General features: G+C 42.6%; 1 protein-coding gene across 2 annotated transcripts in view; it reads right to left on the bottom strand.

The window, feature by feature from the left end:
• BAZ1A (bromodomain adjacent to zinc finger domain 1A) overlaps positions 1-22,473 on the bottom strand; it is a 76,654-nt gene that overhangs the window by 17,155 nt on the left and 37,026 nt on the right. Inside the window, exons 10-21 of one of the 2 annotated variants that reach the window (XM_068160356.1) lie at positions 21,839-21,934; positions 18,419-18,557; positions 17,834-17,980; positions 15,422-15,517; positions 15,068-15,292; positions 13,625-13,790; positions 13,259-13,372; positions 11,696-11,820; positions 9,648-10,256; positions 5,760-5,923; positions 5,410-5,564; positions 992-1,137 (exon numbers count right to left, since the gene is read on the bottom strand). In XM_068160356.1, coding sequence (XP_068016457.1) covers positions 992-1,137; positions 5,410-5,564; positions 5,760-5,923; positions 9,648-10,256; positions 11,696-11,820; positions 13,259-13,372; positions 13,625-13,790; positions 15,068-15,292; positions 15,422-15,517; positions 17,834-17,980; positions 18,419-18,557; positions 21,839-21,934 — 2,182 coding nt within the window. The remainder of the gene's footprint in view (positions 1-991; positions 1,138-5,409; positions 5,565-5,759; positions 5,924-9,647; positions 10,257-11,695; positions 11,821-13,258; positions 13,373-13,624; positions 13,791-15,067; positions 15,293-15,421; positions 15,518-17,833; positions 17,981-18,418; positions 18,558-21,838; positions 21,935-22,473) is intronic. The other variant, XM_068160357.1, reaches the window with a different exon arrangement.

A 22,473-nucleotide genomic window follows, 5' to 3' on the forward strand; every position in this document is an offset into this window, starting at 1 on the left:
CTGGTATGTGCTATACTGGTAAAGCATGTTGCACTCTTGCAGGTGAGAAGCACAGAAGCCCAGCTGAGCACAGAGCATTGCTTGTCTTCAGTGCAGCATCCTGAAGGGAAGTCTGGCCCAGACAGCTCCTTCAGGAAAAAATGAACCCTCTTTACATTCTTCTCCCAGTTTTGAATTGCAAAAGAGTCCTACAGAATTCAGACCTGAGGGATCACTCAAAAACAAAGCAACTTTCAGCACCTTGGATTCCCTCTCTCACCTCTGGACCACATCAGAGGAATTCAAGGAAGGAATATATTGAAGTCAAGCTATAATTGTGCTTTGGTTTCAAATTTCTTGCCATTTCTTTATGTCCAAGTTTTACAGCATAAGTGCAAAACTTGAGGATCAGAAAATCTGCAGTGTAAATCTTTACTACCTTTCACTGTAAATATTCAGCTATTGCTGAAGAAGGTGATCCAGATAAACCAGGCCTGTATTGCCTTCACAGGACCACACATTTTTACAACCTAAAAACCACACAAGAAACTCCCTGTATAGCTGCATGATACACTGGTCTCAACAGTTACCTTGATTATAGATTATTCCCCTAGAAAGCTCACCCACTTCTGCCCAAGGCTAAAATCTGTCTCCCAAAGCAGCGCTCTAATTGTAGAGCCACATAAATGAGATCACTGAAATGATCCAGGTATGTATTTAAGAGTAATATATGGTTTTACTGAATTAATACAGGCAATTCAGGACATGTAGAGTAACAAGAAAAACTTCATGATCCCTGGCCCTGCCAAGCTACCATTTTTAAATGGACTACAGTAGGTACCAATATGTTGTTTAGTTATTCTTTTCCCCAACATGCCTTTCTTTTACAGAAGAAGCTTTGGGGTTTTGGGGTTTTGGTTTTGTTTGGTGGGGTTTTTTTGGGGGGAGCTTTGCTTGTTACAAAATCTTACCCCAAAACTAGAGACACACAGTTTCAATTCTGAAAGCTTACCAAGAGGTGCTTTGAGAAACCTTCGCTCGATTCCTTGTTCTATCTGAAGCAGGGCAGATGCCAAGTAGTGGACCACGTTATTAACTGGCTGAGGAGTACTTGTACTGGATGCAGCACTTGGAGCTTCAGTTTTCAACCCAACAAGTCTAGAAGAGAAGTGTATTAAATGACATTAAATATACTTCTAGTTTAACACTGTAGAGATTGGTACAGATCTGTATCCACAGCAGGTTTTGACTTCCACTCCATTTACATGAATGGCCTGTGGACATGAACAGACACTGCACAAGTGCCAGTAGTTATCCCAATTCCTGAGTTTTCAGCCTTGTTAATCTATAGAGATCATCTTTATGCAACAGTTTGCACAAATGTCAAGAAATGCAGATGACAAATTTCAATTCTGTTGTTAGATGCAACATCCATCAGGTAGTTTGAGAGATTTGTGAGGAGTACAGTCCCAGTAATCCTTCAAGGAAAGCATTTCCAGTGGTGAAATGTAGCCTTTTAGGATACTTCCATCTGCAGAATTTCAGCTACCTGTATCCCCATAATTAGCATCTTGGTTTTTTTTTTTTAAAGAAAATAATTTACATAAAACCAGAAAGTAATTTTAGAATGTTAAATCACAAATTTAACTTCTGTCCCTCATCCTTGGAGGAGTTTTGGAAAATATTAACTCTTCATGTAAAGAGGGGAAAAACCCAACAAATTGAGGTTTCCAATGATCTAAGTGCTGGGTTCTACACATTGGCCACAGCAACCCCACGCAGTGCTACAGGCTAAGGTCAGAGTGGCTGGAGAGCAGCCAGGCAGAAAGGGACCTGGGGGGGCTGGTTGGTAGTAGGCTGAACATAAGCCTGCAGTGTGCCCAGGTGGCCAAGAAGGCCAATGGCATCCTCACCTGGCTCAGGAACAGTGTGGCCAGCAGGAGCAGGGAGGTCATTCTGCCTCTGTACTCAGCACTGGTTAGGCCACACCTTGAGTACTGCGTCCAGTTCTGGGCCCCTCAGTTTAGGAAAGATGTTGAGATGCTGGAAGGTGTCCAGAGAAGGGCAACAAAGTTGGGGAGGGGTGTGGAACACAAGCCCTATGAGGAGAGGCTGAGGGAGCTGGGGCTGCTTAGCCTGGAGAAGAGGAGGCTCAGGGAAGACCTTATTGCTCTCTACAACTACCTGAAGGGAGGTTGTAGCCAGATGGGGCTGATCTCTTCTCCCAGGCAACCAGTACCAGAACAAGAGGACACAGTCTCAAGCTGTGCCAGGGGAGGTTTAGACTGGATGTTAAGCAGCAGTTCTCCACAGAAAGAGTGACTGGCTATTGGAATTGGCTGCCCAGGGAGGTGGTGGAGTCACCATCACTGGAGGTATTTAGGAAGAGACTGGATGGGGTGCTTGGTGCCATGGTTTAGTTGATTAGATGGTGTTGGATGACAGGTTGCACTCAATGATCTCAAAGTTCTTTTCCAACCTGGTTAATTCTATTCTATTCTACAACCTGCTTTGACCAAAGACGAAGTAATCATTTCAAAGCATACTTGATCTTCCTGAACCACAAATGCTATGTGTAGTGTAGGAGAGGAACTCACTCTAATGAAAATGAAATGCAATTTCTACTTGGGGGTTATAAAAATAAAACAAACAAAACAAAACAAAACAAAACTCAGACCCAACCAACACACACAAATGAAAAACCAAACCAACAAACAAAACAAACAACAAAAGAACCCAAACAAAAGTCATTAAGACTGTCTGGATTCTGCTTTTCCCTATGAATAAGCAATGCTTTTGGTTGCCCCTCTTCTTTGTTCCACACTTAAAAGCTGTTTGTTATATTTTGCAGTCACACACATTTTAAGAGCCTGAAAGCAAACAGGAGAAAGCTCCACAGTTATTTACATTTCACAAGTCAAATTCCCAGATCTTAATGAGATGTCACTGGCTCTGAGGTGGATAAAAAAGCCCAGCATCAAAAGCAACCTGTCACATGATTTCAGAATCCCATAGCCTCTGTTTTAATAAGACATTATTAGACTTTATTCAGATACTTTGACAGAGTCTGTATCAAATGGCAAAAAAAAAACCCCAACCCAACAACCAACCACCAAAACCAAGAAACAAGAAGCCTCTGCAGCTGAATTGAGAGTTGGCAACAGAAAAAGTGCCTGAGATAACAAATTTTAGCTCAATTAAAACAGTGGCACATTTCTATGCTTTGGGGTTTTTTTAAAGGCAGCAAATGTCATTAATGCAAAGAAGGATGAGCCTATCAGTTTTGAACACAACTATACCACTCAGATCTGAAGGGCAGTCTTATATGAAAAAACTAATTCAGCCAGCGGAAATAAAAAGGGAAAAAAAACTTCAATTCCTACTAGCATTCGAGATTCCATCCTGAAACACAGCTCTCAAGGGCTAATTGCAGTACACCTCCCAGAATACCTAAGTATGTTCATACAACAAACACCTCTAATGAATCTTTCTTCCCCCATTTCAATATTTACATTCTACACCATTTTTTTCTGTATCAAGGCATATAGTTCTGTATGAGTCAAGCAAACTAAGGTAGATCCTTCTGAAAATTAGGACACTTCTGAGAATATAAATACCTAGAAATCTTCACACTTGCTATTTACAACAAACATCCATGTAGAGCTCCATGACTGTCACAAAGGGTTTAAGGAACAAACAAAACCCAACAAAAACATTTCTGCAGTTGCAACACTATGACTTGAGGGTTTTTTTTTTTAACTATGTTGCAGCTTGCTCTACAGAAGGATCCCCATTAGTGACTGGCTGGAAAGCAGCACTGAGGAGAGAGACTTGGGGGTGCTGGTGGACAAGAAGCTCAACATGAGCTCTCAATGTGCACTTGCAGCCTGCAAAGCCAATCAGATCCTGGGCTGCATCAGAAGAAGTGTGGCCAGCAGGTCAAGGGAGGTGATTCTCCCCCTCTGCTCAGCTCTGGTGAGACCCCACCTGGAGTACTGCATCCAGTTCTGGAGCCCCTATTACAAGAGGGATATGGGCTTGCTGGAACGTGTCCAGAGGAGGGCCACAAGGAGGCAGAGGGCTGGAGCACCTCTCCTGTGAGGACAGACTGAAGGAGTTGGGGCTGTTCAGTCTGCAGAAGAGAAGGCTCTGAGGTGACCTAATTGTGGCCTTCCAGTATCTGAAGGGGGCCTACAGGAAGGCTGTGGAAGAACTTCTCAGGATCTCAGGTAGTGATAGGACTAGGGGGAATGGAATGAAGCTGGAGGTGGAGAGATTCAGGCTGGATGTGAGGAGGAGGAAGTTCTTCACCATGAGAGTGGTGAAACCCTGGAATGGGTTGTCCAGGGAGGTGGTTGAGACCCCATCCCTGGAGGTGTTTAAGACCAGGCTGGATGAGGCTCTGGCCAGCCTGCTCTAGTGTGGGGTGCCCCTGCCCATGGCAGGGCGGTTGGAACTAGATGATCCTTATGGTCCCTTCCAACCCTGACTGATACTACGATACTATGATTATATCTCTGTTTTGCTGTGGTGCTAGAGGGTAATCCGGACCATGGCCTGTGGCATCGATGGTTCTTACTGACTCATGGTAGAGGTACACCGCCCAGCCCAACCAACAATTTGTTACTTCACCATTTTCCCTTTTAATCACTCCTACTCTTTCCACAAAGTGTTGGGCTTGTTTTTTTGTTTAGTTAGGTTTGGTTTTGTTTAGGCTTTGGTTTTGTTGGCTGGTTGCTTGCTTGCTTTTCTCCTCCTTCTGAAAAACAGAAGTTGCCAGATTTTGTTTTTTGCTGCATTTTAGTTTAACATGACTTCACTTATTCCTATTTTGGCAATCAATATGAGCAGTGTAATATCTGAGTAGGAGGAGTTGTAAAAGCTGTCAAACACAACCAACAGACCCATGCAAAAAGTTCACATTCTACAGTCTGGAGAAGAGAAGGCTCCGAGGTGACCTCATTGTGGCCTTCCAGGATCTGAAGGGGGCCTACAGGAAGGCTGGGGAGGGACTTCTCAGGATCTCAGGTAGTGATAGGACTAGGGGGGACGGGATGAAGCTGGAGGTGGGGAGATTGAGGCTGGATGTGAGGAGGAGGTTCTTCACCATGAGAGTGGTGAAGCCCTGGAATGGGTTGTCCAGGGAGGTGGTTGAGGCCCCGTCCCTGGAGGTGTTTAAGAGCAGGCTGGATGAGGCTCTGTCCAGCCTGATCTAGTGTGGGGTGTCCCTGCCCATGGCAGGGCAGTTGGAACTAGATGATCCTTGTGGTCCCTTCCAACCCTGACTGATACTATGATACACCTCAAATGTTTTTAAAACACCATTACAAAGAACGTGAGGGTAAGAACAATCTGAAGGTTAAAAAGCCACCAGAGCACTGCTATAAAAACTTTACAGGGAAGAGCCATTACTTCAGCCATTGCTCTTACCTGTCTTTCACAATAAACTTATCTTGCTCATCAGTTTCCATTTCTTCAGCTTCTTCATTCACAGTTTTAATTAGACCATTTTCTTTGTTCTCATCATTCAGAAACTCATACCGCCCATGTTCTAAGGCTGCTCTCCAAGACTGTCTGTCTGTAACCTGAAGCAAACATACAAATGTGAAGTTTCTAAAGAGTCAAAGGCCACAAACTTTTCGTGCAAATTACTGTCTACACTTCATCTAATTATGCTTTCAGTAAACCCCATAGCATGGAAGACTCCTCATTGAATTTACAGACTCCTCATTGCATTTACAGACTCGGTGGCACCACTAGGCATTCTACAACTCAAATACCTTAATAGCCCCCAGTGTTCCTTGGTAGATCCTGTCCTCAATGTCCAAAAGAAAGTCTCTAAGTCTCAGTTCAAGCTGCTTCTCCGCAGATACATGAGAGCCATCGTGAGCATTCTGCATCCTTCCCCGTCCTGAAGGAGGTCTGACGTCGCCTTGAGGTTTGTCTGCAAAAATACCAAATAACTTCATGGTAAGAGGACTTTGCTCCATAAAGTAGCTGCTGGTGGAGGGAACAAAAGTAGCATAGAGTGGAATAACCAAAAACATGTGTTCAAAACTCCTTTCCTGTAGCAAGAGTTCCCAACACCGACATCTCCATGTCGGCTAAGGCATCCAATACAGCTGAGTATGATTTTAAGGGAAGACCTACAGACCTGCTTCTTCCAACAGATGGGATGAGAAAGTCTTGGTAATTTACAAGCAATTCTTTTGCCTTAAAATGTTATCTCTGCTATAAATGCAAGGAGGAAAAATGGAAACCCAAGAGAAAAATAATGAAGTCACATTTCTGGTATATGATGGCCTTTACTTCACAGAACTCCTCAGTTTTCTTTGCTGCATAGATGTTTACCATAAAAACCATTTAAAATCAGCATGTGCAGCTGACAACTGAAAATACTAACAGAACAATATGTACTATTTCACAAATCTAAACCAAACCAAACAAATACAGGCAAGGACTACACTGATTGTGGGCTCTAGTTAAAGGTGGGGAAAACCAGGAATAAGACAGCAAGATAATTTATGAAGAAGGAGGGAAGAGCTGATGATGGGCTGTCAAGTAAAAACCTTTTCATCAGAGAACTGAAAATTTATGCAAAAGCTTAAAATCCACAGGAAAGAGCTGAAAGGATGCCCAGAGCCTGAATTAGTGCTTGCAGATCTGCGTGGGTGGCAGACATTTCTGTCCACAGGATTTACCTTCAACTCCACGAGTACAGAGTGAAGAGGTATATGCAAGAGCTTGGAGATATTTACATCAAAAATTACCATGAAGCTGCTGTTAAATTTCTAAGCACTCTCAACTGTGGTAACAGCTCCCTGTACTGAAAGTAACTATACAAAGATTCTCAGAATGTATACTAAGCAGACTGATGTCTGGATGTGGGAAATGTCCCTTCTGGCTGGAAAGAAGCTGAAACGTAGCAGAGAGCTTGCAAATAACTGATGAGGAACTAATGGAAACTGGACACTGCACATCAGTTTTGTTTCCATGCTCTTTTGAGTGGGAGTTAGAATAGAATAGATTAGAATTAACCAGCTTGGAATAGACCTTTGAGATCATCGAGTCCAATCTATCATCCTACACCACCTAATCAACTAAACCATCGCACTAAGCGCCCCATCCAGTCTCTTCCTAAACACCTCCAGTGACGGTGACTCCACCACCTCCCTGGGCAGCACATTCCAATGGCCAGTCTCTCTTTCTGGGAAGAGCTTCTTCCTACCATCCAGCCTAAACCTCCCCTGGTGCAGCTTGAGACTGTGTCCTCTTGTTCTTAGAAAGTGGACAAGAGCAGTCTATAGAGTAAGAGAATCACAGAGTAGTTCTCACTTGTCCTGCAAGTAAAGGCAGCATGGCAGCAACTCTCCCTCCAAAGCACAGGTATAGGTGGCCACTTACCACTGCTTATCACACAGGGGAGGTATTTGAATTTCTCTCTTGTAGTCAAGTTCAAAGTGCTTTGTTGACTTTCAGCCAAATTTTTTAAAGTTAAAATTGGACCAATGTTATTCTGTGTTTCTCATACAGGAAAAAGAAAATAATCTATGACTGTGGAAATCATAGTATCATTCAGGGTTGGAAGGGACCACAAGGATCAGCTAGTTCCAACCCCCCTGCCATGGGCAGGGACACCCCACACTAGATCAGGCTCAGAGCCTCATCCAGCCTGGTCTTAAACACCTCCAGGGACGGGGTCTCAACCACCTCCCTGGACAACCCATTCCAGGGTTTCACCACTCTCATGGTGAAGAACTTCCTCCTCACATCTAGCCTGAATCTCCCCACCTCCAGCTTCATTCCATTCCCCCTAGTCCTATCACTACCTGAGATCCTGAGAAGTCCTTCCCCAGCCTTCCTGTAGCCCCCTTCAGATACTGGAAGGCCACAATTAGGTCCCCTCGGAGCCTTCTCTTCTGCAGACTGAACAGCCCCAACTCCTTCAGTCTGTCCTCATAGTTGCTTCAGGGCAGAAAGCAACACACAAAACACAGATAAAGGTGCAGCAACTAGTCAAATAAGGAACAACACACACCAACATTCAAGGAATCTACATTTTTCTCAACAAAACACACAAACATAACCATAAGGCCTCCAAACAACACTTAATTACTGTCCAGAAACTCTGCCATGTGCTATCCTCCACCAAAAGAAATGGTAAATCAGTTATGGATTCAGCAGTATGTGAAGATTTTGGGGCATGTCCTGGTACACACACTCCAACAAAACACAAACCAGCTCTGCTGTGAACAATTCTCCCTTGCCCCAGTACTGAAATCCTCATGGCAATTTGGCATCTTTCAAATCAAAATGCAATTTCTCAAACATTACTCTAGGGAGTTTCATCTTGGTAACGTCCTCTACCCACCAACACAGAATCATAGAATGGTCTGGGTTGGAAGGGATCTCTAAAGGTCATCTAGTTCAATCCCTTCTGCAGTAAGCAGGGGCATGCTCAAGTAGATCAAGCTGCCCAGAGCCTTACCAAGCCTGACCTTAAATATCTCCAAGCATGAGGCCCCTGGGTACCTTCTTCCAGCGTTCCACTACTCTTGTGGTAAAGAACCTGTTCCTAACATCTTCTCTAGTTTGAAGCCATTGCCCCTTATCCTATCACTACAGGCCAGAAATACAACAGCTGTAAGCTTGTGTGCAATATTTTATCAGCTATTGGAGATAATGCTTTGCCAGCAAACAGCATAATATCTGGCTTGGAGAAAAGCAGAAAACAAACAAAAAGCACCCTTAATCCTTGGTCTAGGAGGGTTTTAAGCACACTCCTGCATTTTGAAATCTATAAAAACGATACTGCTCTGCAGATGTCTCCTCCTGTAACAAGCATCTAGCAGAAGAGGGGAAAAAATAGAAAATAGTATCACAGAATACACTTTTATGTTAGCCCAACCAAAACAGCTGTGCTACCTTTTTCCCCTTAGAGGTTTTAGTATGACCCTGCAATATGCCATCATTCCCTTGCTCACAACAGCTCACTAAAGCCTACCTGAATAATTTCCTGCATTATGAAAGAACATGTCCTACTCAACAGAAAACAAGGTAATAGTAATCACCTTCCTTTGTGAGGTTTCTTTCTCCAGTATCAGACATTGTTTCTCCTTTTATCATACTGGAAATAAGTATTGATCATCTGATGTCCTATGATTTGCTTTCAGCAGGTATCAATCTTTATTCCCTAGTTAAATCTTTTCCCAAGCTCAAATAGCTTCCTCAGGAAGTGTGTTTAAAAGCCAATCTTGTTTTACTAAGCAGTGAAATAACACCCCAAATTTTTGTTTTTAGCATGAAGCAACAGAAAAACACCACAAAGTGAGAACTATTCTGTGATTCTCTTGCTCTATGGACTGCTCTTGACCGTTTTCTAAGAACAAGAGGACACAGTCTCAAGCTGCAGCAGGGGAGGTTTAGACTGGATGTTAGGAACAAGTTCTTCACAGAAAGGGGGGAAAAAACCCAAAACAACCACCCCACAACAAAACCAACAACAATAAAAGGGTAAACCCCACCCTCTTGTCCACAGAGCGAAACAATGCTTAAGAATGATTCTTATTTCTTAGGACTTACAATTGGATGAGAATTAGAGGTCTCTAGAAGATTATACAGAAGTAGCAGCTGTGGTAGTAAATTAAGATCAGGAACCTTTCATTTACCTGGAATATGGAATTTTTCCACAGGAAAACTGCTTAGTTGTTCATATATCCTGCTTTTCTCTTGTAACAGAGTTTCTTTTAAGGCACTCTCCCTGTGTCCTCGGGAATTGAGAGCCTCCAGGAGTTGGTCCAGTTGTTCCCGAGAGTTGTAAAAGCACCACCGGTTTGGTTTATAGACTGGCCTTGGCACCTCTGCCACAACACTGGTGTGTGAATCCTGGTCAACAGTGGAGGTAGATTCAGAGGATTTCAAAGACTCTCCAGTTTTACTGAATACCTGAGGTTCATTTGTGCAAGACTGTACACTGCTCTGAAAGGAAGAGGTTCGAGGCAAAAGCATGTCTTCTGTGAGACCAGAATAGTCCTCTTCTATGAACAATCCAGGAACAGAGGGGAAAATCCAGTAGCGCCGGTACAGACGGTCACGACCTAAGGGGGTGATATTTGTGCAGGCTGTTGCGTTCTGAATCTTTTCTAACAGTTCCTTCTCTTTCTTTTGTTGCTCCTGCTTTAAAGCTTCTTCATCTTCAGCAGTAAGAGGTTCACTCTTTTCACAAGTGGTCTCTTCTTGTCTTGTAAATTCTTTATATCCATTTTGCCCTCTCCTTCCTGAAAGTTAGAGAAACACACTTTGAAATTCTTTCTGTAACCAAAAACTCAAGTCAAGAGCAGGTTTGGGCTCTGTCCCTTTCTGATTAACTAAACTCACACTGTCAAGGACCATCAGCTCAGTCAAGAAACAGTATTAGCCTTACTGAATGGTCTAAAATTTCTATCCTAGGTACTCTTAGGAACAGCACAAGTCTGCAATCCTAAATCCACAACCATCCAGGACTCTCACCAGCACAGATGCTAGCATAAAGCCTTCACAAGACAAAGACAGATGAGGTAGCAGCCCAAATCTCTTCAACAACTGATCTTCCTGTGGTGGTGTCAATGTTTAGTTACAAATAGCAGGCTGTGCTCTTTACTGCACCACAGCTCCTACTTGCACACAGCCGAGGAAATTAAATCTGGAGGTAAGGCTGCATCCTTTTATAGAAAGCATGCTGCTTCATTAACAAAGGCAAACTAAACCAAACCACTCAATGTAACATCTTCCTTTGTAACACTTGCTAGCTCTGCAGCTTCCTAATAAAAAGAATCAAAACCAAACTATACCCTCCTAAATGAAACTCCTACAACTCTCTTGGTAGGTGTACTACTCATAACCACAAAATTAGAGAATGGTTTGAGTTGGAAAGGACCTCAAATAGAATCTAGTTCCAACTCCCCTGCCAGGGGCAGGGACACCTCCTACTAGACCAGGCTGTTCAAGGCCCTACTCAACCTGGCTTTGAACAGCTCCAGGGAGAGGGCATCCATGACTTCCCTGGACAAACTGTTCCAGTGTCTCACGACCCTCACTGTAAAGAATTTTCAAAGCTTGAAGCCTAAACAACTCTGAGCAAACCGTCCCAGCACCTCACCACCCTTTATGGGGAACAATTTCTTCCCAATGTCTTATCTAAATCCAATTTGAAGCCATTATCCCTCATCCTGTCACTCCATGCCCTTGTAACAAGTCCCTCCACAGCACTCTTGTAGCCCCTTTCAGGTACTGGAAGGCTGCTTGCTCGAAGGTTTCCCCAGAGCCTTCTCTTCCCCAGGCTGAATGGGCACAACTCAGCTTATTTACAGAGCAGAGGTGCTCCAGCCCTCTGATGATCCTCACGGCCTCTCCTCAGATGGCTATGGTAATGGTTTGTCAAACAAGAATCTAAGGTTTTATTTAGACAAAAGAAGAAACCAGAAAGCAAGTATGGAAGACAAGATGAAACAGTGTGAAGGAACATTTATCTGAACTACATCAGGCCAGCTCAACAGCCCATTATGACCATGTTTGGTGGGGTGGTTCCCCCCCTACTCCCCATCCCCCATTTTCCTTCTAAAGTTCACAGGAAAGATTGATAGTATGTGGAAAAACTTACAATACAACCAAAGAGCTTCCTGGGTTCATGTGTGTGCACATACAGGTACAGAAATGAAGAACAGCATTATATCATTACCTCTTCCTCGTTTTTTGTTTGGTCCCACTTCTTCTTCATCCTCTGTCACTGTGTCTATGTCCTGCTCTTTACGTTCAGTTTCTTTGCTCTCTGTACTAGTATCAAGGTCTTCCCTCTCCTCCTCTCTGACACAAATAAAATGAACAAAAGATGGCCAGCTGATCAACCACACATTAAAAGCTGAATAGAATGAAAAGGCAAAACAAAAACCAGCACACCCCACAATGTCACATTAGAATATGGCATCTTCAGGACAATGCTATTTTCCCCATCGGATGGAATTTAAGCTTGTCAGAGGCCTATAGTGCTTTTTAACAATGAAGTTTTAAGTCATAGACTATATTAAAACCCCCAAAGAATCCTGCTGAACTACAAACTGAAAGTCCCATATGAAAGATTAAAACCTGCTATTTGGTATTTATTCACTCTTTCATTGGAAAAGCATTATTATAATCAGATCCTTTTTGGAGGCACTGCAGTTCTACTGACCTGTTTTGTTTGGTTATTTTAATGACCAAAGGGGGGGAGGAAAAAAAGCTTCCTCCTGATAATGCATGCTGTTTTATAAAATGCTTATCACATTTTTTTCCCCTCATTTTCCCCAGCACCCATAATTAAAACCCTGTAGAACTACATGCAACCATTAGAGGACAACATTTATTTTGAGGTATTTTAGGGGGTTTATTGTTGGGTTTTTTTTGTTTGATTTGTTTTCAGTTTGGGGTTGTTATTTCTTGGGGTATTTTTGGGGGGGTGTGGCTCTTGTTTGGGGTTTTTAGTTTGGTTGAGCTCTGTGTTTTTAGCTTTTTTTCCTTTGTTGCTTTTTAATTGTTGTGTGTGTGGCTGGTTTTGAGTTTTACTGTTCTTGATTTGGGGTTTTTTAGTTATGGTTTCAAAAACATAGCACAAATCTGTCTGTGGCCCAAGCTCACCTTTTGCACTCAGATTCATTTAACGAACACCCTTCCTCAAGCAGGTTAATTGTTATTGTTATTGTGTTGTACACACATTTTGCCCCTGCCCTGATTTCCCTGGAATCACAGACAGCTGCATGTGCATGAATCTTACCACCTCAAACCATAGAGTTTCATTCCTAGAACAAAAATCTTTTGGCTCCATGGAAATCACCTGGGATAGCACAGCATTTGTTCAGAAGTGCTACTACAATTGAGTCATAAACTGTTACAAGAGACCACTGTTATGTAGGCCACATCAGACCAACTCCCCAAATTAGAAACCTAACTACAATAACCTATTATGGAGATATTCAGAGTGATGAAAGCAGTGCAAGACAAAATGTAATGCAAAACACCCACAAACTACATTTCCCAGTTTTCTCCTGTCAGTAGGTAAAACTGTCAAGAGAATTATAATACAAGTTGGTTTGAAAAAGAAAATCACTTTTATAAACCAGTTTTAGAAGACCAGGAAGAAATATTACAATCAGCATTAAGGACTAAATACTTAAATTCAAATAAACCTTCGTATATGATCAAGTCAATGGAATCCACATAGCTGGAAAGTGCTGTATTAAATGTATCACAGTAATTCTAGGTATCATACCCAACAGACACTTCTACAACAGGATTTCTTTGCTCCTCTTCTTTCAGCTTTTCTTGCTTCTCTTTCATTTTTAGCTCTTGTTCTTTCAACCTTTCTTCTTTCCTCTTACGTATCCTAATGGTGAGAAGAATATAGAAAACCAGTTGAAATTAATCTGCTCCCTGATCTGGCAGCATCTTTCTTCCTTTATACTGCAGCATCATCTGAAAATGTTAGTAACACGGGAAAGCAAAATGCTGAGCACAACTCCTCTCTATGGTCTTAAGAAACTGACATAAGCCACAAAGATTGCTATTGGTCCTCATATCAAAGGGGCAATATCAGAGGAATTGACACAAAACTGAGCTTTCCATATCCTAGTGTTACCTTGCAGCTGCTGCCTCTCGTTCTTTGCGGTGCTGCTCTGCCTTTAGCTCTCTGAACTCCTGCTTTGCCTGTCGTAACACATCAACAGAGTCCTCGATGAAATCTCGAGTAGAGACGAGAGTCAGGAGCTTTCCACAGAGGGCATGAAGGATCTTCATCTTTTCTCCTAAGAAAAATTCAGATCAATTTTATATTCCATTATACAACTGATAAATATGCCTTATTCTTGCATGCTCCAGACTGAAGATTAGCTCTTACTTGAGAAAACAAATCTGTAGTGCCCCAGCAGGACTTGCAAAGAGGCATTTCCTGAAATACCTGCCTTGCTCAGAGTTGCAAGCCTGAGTTTTTTTATTTATTAACTTTTAGCACAGAAAGAACAAAAAAGAGCAATATCATCATCAAAACAGAGATAAATGAAGAGTAGATAGCAATTTTGTTTATAACTTGAAGGAAAAAAGACCCAAACCAGAAGGGCAATACACAGCAGAGACAAGCTCTCAAATGCTTCTCCCAGAGAAATCCCGTTCTGCATGTATAACTAGCTTTTTTTTTCCCCCCCCAAATGGGTTTAAGGAAAACACTACTCCAAAGTAATGAGACTACATGGCTCTGCAACCTGTGATCTGGTGGGACCTGCAGAATACAGGACAGATGTTGGTCTAGATATCTATTAGCCAGCAGTGGGCCCAGGTGGCCAAGAAGGCCAATGGCATCCTAGCCTGCATTAGGAATAGTGTGGCCAACAGGAGCAGGGAAGTCATTGTGCCCCTGTACTCTGCATTGGTTAGGCCACACCTTGAGTCCTGTGTCCAGTTCTGGGCCCCTCAGTTTAAGGAGGACATTGAGACACTTGAACGTGTCCAGAGAAGGGCAACAAGGCTGGGAAGAGGCCTTGAGCACAAGCCCTATGAGGAGAGGCTGAGGGAGCTGGGATTGTTTAGCCTGGAGAAGAGGAGGCTCAGGGGTGACCTCATTGCCCTCTACAGCTACCTCAAAGGGTAGTTGTAGCCAGGAAGGGGTTGGCCTCTTCTCCCAGGCAACCAGCACCAGAACAAGGGGACACAGTCTCAAGCTGCACCAGGGGAAGTTTAGGCTCGAGGTGAGGAGAAAGTTCTTCACCGAGAGAGTCATTAATCATTGGAATGTGCTGCCCAGGGAGGTGGTGGAGTCACCATCCCTGGAGGTGTTCAAGAGGGGATTGGACGTGGCACTTGGTGCCATGGTCTAGTCATGGGGTCTGTGGTGACAGGTTGGACTCGATGATCCTGGAGGTCTCTTCCAACCTTGGCAATACTGTGATAGATGACCTTCAGAGGTCCTTCCCAACCTAAATGGTTTCATGATACACTAACTTTAGACTATCATCGATCTGAAGCAGATAGAAAACCGATCACTTGATGAGCAATCTAATAATTTCCAGCATCTAATGTCTTTTATTACCTGGCAATAAATCATACACTGAGGTACTTGAAAGTTTCTTCAAGAGGCCAGGATTACTTAATCTCAGCTCCATGCAAGCATCATCAGTAGCATCAAACCCTCCTCGTTTCTGGTAGCGGTATTTTGCATTGGCTGATGTTACATCAGCGCCTGACGCTAGAATGTGAAGTCTGAGAATCTCAGAAAGAGTGCAGCTATCAAGATCCAAATTTTTCAAATTGCAGCCTACAGTTGAGAAGAATGAACAGTTACTTTCAACAGACATTTATCTGCACACAAATATTTAAATATGTGCTTTAAAATATAGAGCAAAATAAGAAGAGTAACAAAACAAGAAGTGAAACCCACACATACCCTGGTGTAACTGGGGCCATGCAGCTGCCAAAGTTGCAACTGCAGACAGTGCAGATTTTGTGGGGTCTGAATCTTCATCCAAAGCCTCTGTTAAATCTTTAAGGAAATAAACACTTTATTCTAGTGCAAATGAAAAAGTTTGTACTGTGGAGGGGAGGAAAGCAAGCCAGGTTTGGTTTGTTTCTTTACAAGTTGCAGAAAAGCGAGAGGAGGGCCAGTATTTACAACAGCATCAATGTATTCAAAACTCAATCCAACATCCAAAGTCACTCATCTTTAAATGCAGCTAAGCCCAACTAAAAGCTAAGGACATGCATCACATGCTATATGCTGTTCTCCCTAGACAGAAGCTGTTAAAGCACCCCCAGAGCACAAAACATGCACAACGGCGACATGAAAGGTAGCAACGATAGATCCATAAACACACTTGAAAGAGAAACAAGTAGCAGTGCAAGAACAACTCTATTTTGTTCCCTCAAATCATGTTTTTCCCTATGATTTTGTTTCTAGCAAAGACCATCCAAACCAATGACACATTTTGATACTGGTTATCACCACTCACTGCATACTTTTAATGTACTGCCTTACTGTTCTGCACAGATACAATCACTAAGGCATCACAGAGAAACAGTATTTCACCAAAACAAGCATCTGCACTTAAGAAGGAGCATCACACATCAGCAAACTGGCTGGGAAAGCAGGGCAGTGAAAGGGAGAAACAGCAAAATTCTTGTTCCCTTAGCACTTACAGGTATTTCTCCAGAGGTTTACCAGAATTTTTTTCAGCCTGCGCTGTCACAACACTTCCAATTTATTCAAGCCCAAATCATTATGCAGTTATGAAGTCACCAAGTCAATGAAGAGCCACAAATCCAAACTTAAGACCAATTGAAAAACAAATCCACAACAGACTTGTATGATGACTACAGCTGTTCAAAATCTGTCACCAGGCACTGCAAAATTAACCTCTGCAACTCCCTTCTCACTGGATTTGTGCAACAGGGTGTGAGAAAGTACTGTACACACTGAAACCTCACAGCTATGTTGTTTCTCTATTGCAGAAACACTCTCTCAAATCTAAGTAAGCAAAAATGCTGACTACTACTAGTGTGGTTAGTCAGAACTATAAAGCTGAGAACACGTAATTCTTTTATAGGAAAGCCAATTTCTGAACAAGAGGGACAAGAAATGAAAGTTCACAGGCAAGTACAAGATAAAGTGCCCTGCCCACAGCTCTACTAACCTAGAAGCAAACCAGCAGATTTTTGCAATTACCAGCCCCATGCAGTCAAATTAAAGTATCAAAGGTACATGACATTTTTTTCTGGTCAGTCTTATGAATAATAAAGAACCTAATATAATTGGTTATGATTACCTGACAATGGGATCCTTGCTTATATTGCCCAAGCAACTCTCTCAGTAGCCAAAAGATACAGTTTGTTCAATTAAACACTATATAAGAGTTTACATTGGTTAACACTGTATCAAATCTGCAACTTTATTCAATTAACAAGAGTAGTAGCTGCTGCTGAAGGCAGTGACCATGGTCTGTATTTTATAGCTTGGACAGAAAACTGAAGCATGAGATACAGAGTAATTAAAGGAACCTTCCTGTACCCTTCTGCATCTGTCTTACGGAGGAAACACAGGATTTGCTTGACCTCTAACAGGGAGTGCCCTCATATTCTTATCTGCCTCTAGTGAATTACAGACTAGCAGGAATGCTTAAAGCTTCTCCTGTAACTAATCAGCAAATTTGGCAGTCCATTTAAATGCAGGACCACAGAAAAATGGAACAAAGCCTGCCCTTCCTCCTGAGCAGTGGGTAGCATATACCAAATGCCTCTGAAAACATGAGAGACTTCAGCCTCAGAATGAAGACTGCAAGCAGAGTGCCTGTGAGATTCTTCACTCAAAAAAACCACAAAGTATCTAAGAGTTGTGGATGCATACTCCTAAGACTTGACTGAGAATTATGCTGAGGAATTTTAGGTTTTGATCCACTTATGTCCAGAGTTTTACTTCTTTTAATAGCTACAGGCAATGTTTGATATCTAGGAAAATGCCACGTTTTCCTGATCCTCAGGAGAAACACCTACCAGTGCTGAAGGAAGAGGAGGAAGGTGAAGATGAGTTTCCTTCACCTCTGAGACATAAGCAGGGCTGTTAAAAAGCTTATTATGCTTTGCTGGATGCAATCACAGTAACAATGAGCTTGCTTTTTCTCTGTTCCCCCCTGGGACCCCACCCTCCCCGCCCAGTTTAAAGCTTCCATTTCAGATAAAAGAGTAAAACCAAGTCCATTTACATACAAATCCATGCATAATTAGACAAGGTTAAACAAAAGAATGCCATAAAACATGCATTTTAAAGTTAATTCCAGTTTTTCAGCAGTAAAACTAAGGATCTGACCTTTGGTCTCAGCATCAGCTATTTGATCTTTGGCCACTTCCTCTTCCTCTTCGGCCATTGCCTGAAAGATGGCAGTCAGGAAGAAAAACAGCAATTCACATAGTGGGCCTTCAGTGTCATTTCCTACAAGAGCTTCCTCTAAAACTTCTGTGAATAAAGTTTAAGAAGTGTCACTTTTGCCACAAAGTTGGAAAGCAATTATGTACTGAAGAATGAAAACATTTTCTTTTCCCCTTCAGCTATGATAATCAAGTTACTTATCCATAATTTACTGCAAATATTCCTAAGGTGATACTGCCAGAACACAACATTTTCCTAAAGCACAACTGCAAGACTAAAGTAGGCATTTTAATAAGCAGATCAACAGCCTCTACATTGAAATAGATTTTGATTTCATAAACATTGCAGAAGTTGACTGTGAAGAGAAAGAATGGACTGATAGGCACTTGTGAGCATTGACACATTAAAGCTTCAGAGAACATTCTGTAGCACTGGTACTTGGGTCCACAAGCGATGCTTGGTTCTTTGGTAGGAGAAGGGGCACTGCAAAAATCAGGGCACCCTGCCACATAAATGACAACTTGCCTAAAGTCACTCCTTCAGGAAATTCATCTTGAAGATCAAAAAGTTCACCAAAAGCATATAAAAACTCCAAAACCATCAAAGCATCACCAAAGATCTCAGGAGGCAGTCTTGTCTTCACTGGCATTGGCACGGGCAGTTCCTGTAATCCAAAGGGGACAACTTAATATTGTTATATGGTTCCTGCAGAGGACACCAGTGATGAAAAGTCAAGCAGTCTGCCATTCTAAGGAGTTTATCTGTTGGGTTGCTGCACATTTTACTGAAAATGGTTCGGGAAGACTCATAATTATCATGCCAACATCTCTGGTAGTCCCAACTTAAAAACCCAAAGAGCATGGACATACATCTTTGGAGACAAGAGTTTACTCATGCTCATCAATTTAAACTGTTTCACATCTTTGTTTACAGGAAGTCACATCCTCTACAAGTTAGGCACATGAGCTGTCAAGATTCTTCCTATAAACCTGTTATTATTTCACAGGAGTTTTGAATTTAAGTTTGCTGGAACTGTCCAGAGAAGCAAAAATATGTACACTTTTCAAAGGTTCCTCATTATTGCTCACAAAGAGAAGCAAACAAAACCCCAACACATTCACATTAAAACACACCCATCTAATACGAGCATACACAAGATTTTGTCTAGTGATTGAGTGTCCTGGTATTTATGGGTTTTTTGTGTTGGCAAGGCAGTTAAGATAGCTGAAGACATGTTGGGACAGCTGAAGGGAGCTGATGTAACCACGTAACAGGACCACTTTCCAGGCACCATCTTCAAACCACAGACAGAATAGAATAGAATAAACCAGGTTGGAAGAGACCTTCGAGATCATCATGTCCAACCTATCATCCAACACCACCTAATCAACTAAACCATGCAGCCAAGCACCCCATCAAGTCTCCTCCTGAACACCTCCAGTGATGGGCGACTCCACCACCTCCCTGGGCAGCCTGTTCCAACGGGCAATCACTTTCTCTGTGTAAAACTTCCTCCTAACCTCCAGCCTAAACCTCCCCTGGCACAGCCTGAGACTGTGTCCTCTTGTTCTGGTGCTGGTTGCCTGGGAGAAGAGACCAACCTCTGCCCGTCTACAACCTCCCTTCAGGTAGTTGTAGAGAGCAACAAGGTCACCCCTGAGTCTCCTCTTCTCCAGGCTAAGCAGCCCCAGCTCCCTCAGTCTCTCCTCATAGGGCTTGTGTTCCAAGTCCCTCACCAATTCTGTTCCCCTTCTCTGGATACCAGTGTCTAGCACTGAGTTTGACTTTCAGATTACTCTGTTAATGAAACCCTTCAAGATTTGTCTTCATTTAGCATTACTTCACAGAGCCAAACCATTTCCAGAAGGATGGCTCTTCTCCACAAGGTGGTATTTCATAAACATCAACCAGAAGAATGCCAAACACTATGCTATGAGGACACAGAAAGCTACTGCATCCATTTCCCGAGACAGCAATTTAGATGAGAAAGCAAGAAAGACCTACCCATGGGCTGCTTCTCAACAACAAAATCCCTATTCTTGTCAATATTCACTGGAGTTATAACACTGCTTTCCCACTCCTCACTTTTTCTTTTCCAGCTGAAGCATAGCAGTGCTGTTTTGTACAGCCTCCTCTCCTTTTGACAGTTCTTCCCTCTCTTCAGTTTCTTCTCCCCTTCTAGACACAGCTAAGGGTTTTCAGTCTCATCTTCAAGGGCCTATACAGCTTTCCTGGCAAATACATTCAATTCTCACATTCTTCCAACCACTATCACCACTTAACACATCTCTATTCCACTTCTCTGCATTTCTGTCATGTTTCCCTGCCTATCTCAAACTGCCATCCCTGTGTCTTCAGCAATTTTAACTCCTTTCATTATCCCCTGCCAAAATTAGTAAAGTGCACAGGTGTAACACTAGACAATCTTCTATTATACACAGCCACACTACAGAGCCATAGAAAAACTTCAGTTGGAAAAGACCTCTAAGATCATCAAGTCCAACCACTGACCTGACACCACCACAGCCATTAAACCATGTCACAAAATGCCTTGTCTGCATGTTTTTTGAACACCTCCAGGGATTGTCACTCCACCACCTCACCAGGCACTCTATTCTAGTATTTAATACTTTTCTTGATTAATTTCTTCAGTCAATAAATTTTCCCTAATATCCAATCTAAGCCTCCCCTGGTGCAACCTGAGGCCACTTCCCCTGGTCCTATTACTTGATACCAGGGAGAGAGACCACTGCCTTTCAGGTAGTTGCAGAGAGCAGTAAAATCTCTACTCAGCCTTCTTCTCTCCAGACTGAATAACCCCAGTTCACTCAGCCACTCCACTGAGTTGTAAGACTTGTTAACCAGACCCTTTATCAGCTTCATTGCCCTTCTCTAGATATGCTCCAGCAACCTAATGCCTTCCTTGTATTGAGGGGCCCAAAACTAAACACATCATTTGAGGTGCAGCCTCAGCAGTGCCAAGTATAGGGGCAACCCTACTCTTGCTGGCCACACTGTTTTTGATACAGGCCAGGACACTGTTGGTCCTCTCTCAGGCACCTGGGCACACTGCTGGCTCATGATCAGTCAGCTGTCAACCAGCACCCTGAGGGCCTTTTCAGGGCAGCTTTCCAGCCACTCTTCTACAAGCCTCTAGGCTTGCATGGGGTCATTGTGACCCAAGTGCAGGACCTGGCACTTGGTCTTGTTAAACCTCATGCAACTGACCTCAGCCCATTGATCCAGACTGCCCAGATCACTCCGCAGAGCCTTCCTACCTTCAACACTCCTGCCCAATTTGGTATAATCTGCAAACCTACTGGGAAAGCATTCAATCCCCTCATCCAGATCATTGATAAAGATATTAAACAGAGCTAGTCCTAAAACTGAGCCCTGGGGAACACCACTTGTGACTGGCCACAAATTTAATGAACAGCCTTGTTTAGACGTTTAAGTTCATTAGGAAGTAAATTCCTGTTAATTTCTATAGGTTTCCAGGATCATCCAGAAAGATGTTAGTTAAGCAAAGACACTGCTAGAAGTTAAATTATTGCCACATGGAGTTACAAGCCAATGTCCTTTCTACCTTTTGCAACCAGAAATGTGGGTTCTTTGTTACTCAAATCTTTTAAGTAACTTGGGTTTATTCTAGGTGCTCCTGTGTTGTGTATTTAACAGAAGAGTCAGGCATGCTCAATACCCTGCACTTGGTGAGATTAATGCTTCAAAAATGCACCTGTTCTGTGTTAAGATTGAGAACAGCCAGTCAAGTTCTTCTGGAGGGTGAAAATGCAGATCATCATCATCACTGGGAAATATTACATGACTGCAAGTATGTACATGACTCCAGTATTCAGATCGGACATAGATTTGTCTCTGCATTAGGGAATCTAGCTTGGGGACCCTGTGAAGAATGAGCCTCAGCTATTCCAAATTCAGTCATACCTTAAGATCATCACATTCCATATCTTCTCTAGGCTTACTCCACTGTTTCAGGTATTCCACATACTTTCTTTTTTCTTCACGCAGCTTCTCTCTTTCCTGAAAACCACAGTGATAATGGTTCATAAAATGCAGTCAGACCATCCCGTTACAGGTTCAGAACCTGCACCCCTTCTTTCAAATCACACTGAAAAAGAAAACATCTTTAACTAGAACCAAAAAAAATCTAGTCATTTTTATTTTGCATGAGATGCTAACAAAAACCAGAAGTGAACTGTGGTGATACTCAGTGGGATTAGACATGGGGTTGGGTTTGGGGGTGCTGTTATGGGGGAGGGTTTTTTTTGGGGGGGTGGTATCTGGGGTTTCCTTCTGTTCTTTTGGTTTGTTTTTCATGGAAGTGGCCGAGGGCCATTTATGAAAAGGTGCCACAAAGAAAGAAGATAAACAAAATTGATAGTGGGTATGTCTGTGGTGAAATATAAGCAGAATGAATAACTTCTTCATCTTCAAAGTGCCAAAGTTCCTCAGCAATTTGTAACCAGAGAGAAACCACAAGGAAACTCACAATTGTTTAATATGCTGTGAAACTCATGAAGTGCAGCAGCTTCAACACTGAGAACAAAGTCAAATACTGT

The sequence above is a fragment of the Melanerpes formicivorus genome, unplaced genomic scaffold (genome assembly GCF_026170545.1).
Source record: "Melanerpes formicivorus ecotype bairdi unplaced genomic scaffold, bMelFor1.0.p_v2 SCAF_49, whole genome shotgun sequence".
Taxonomy (NCBI): domain Eukaryota; kingdom Metazoa; phylum Chordata; class Aves; order Piciformes; family Picidae; genus Melanerpes; species Melanerpes formicivorus.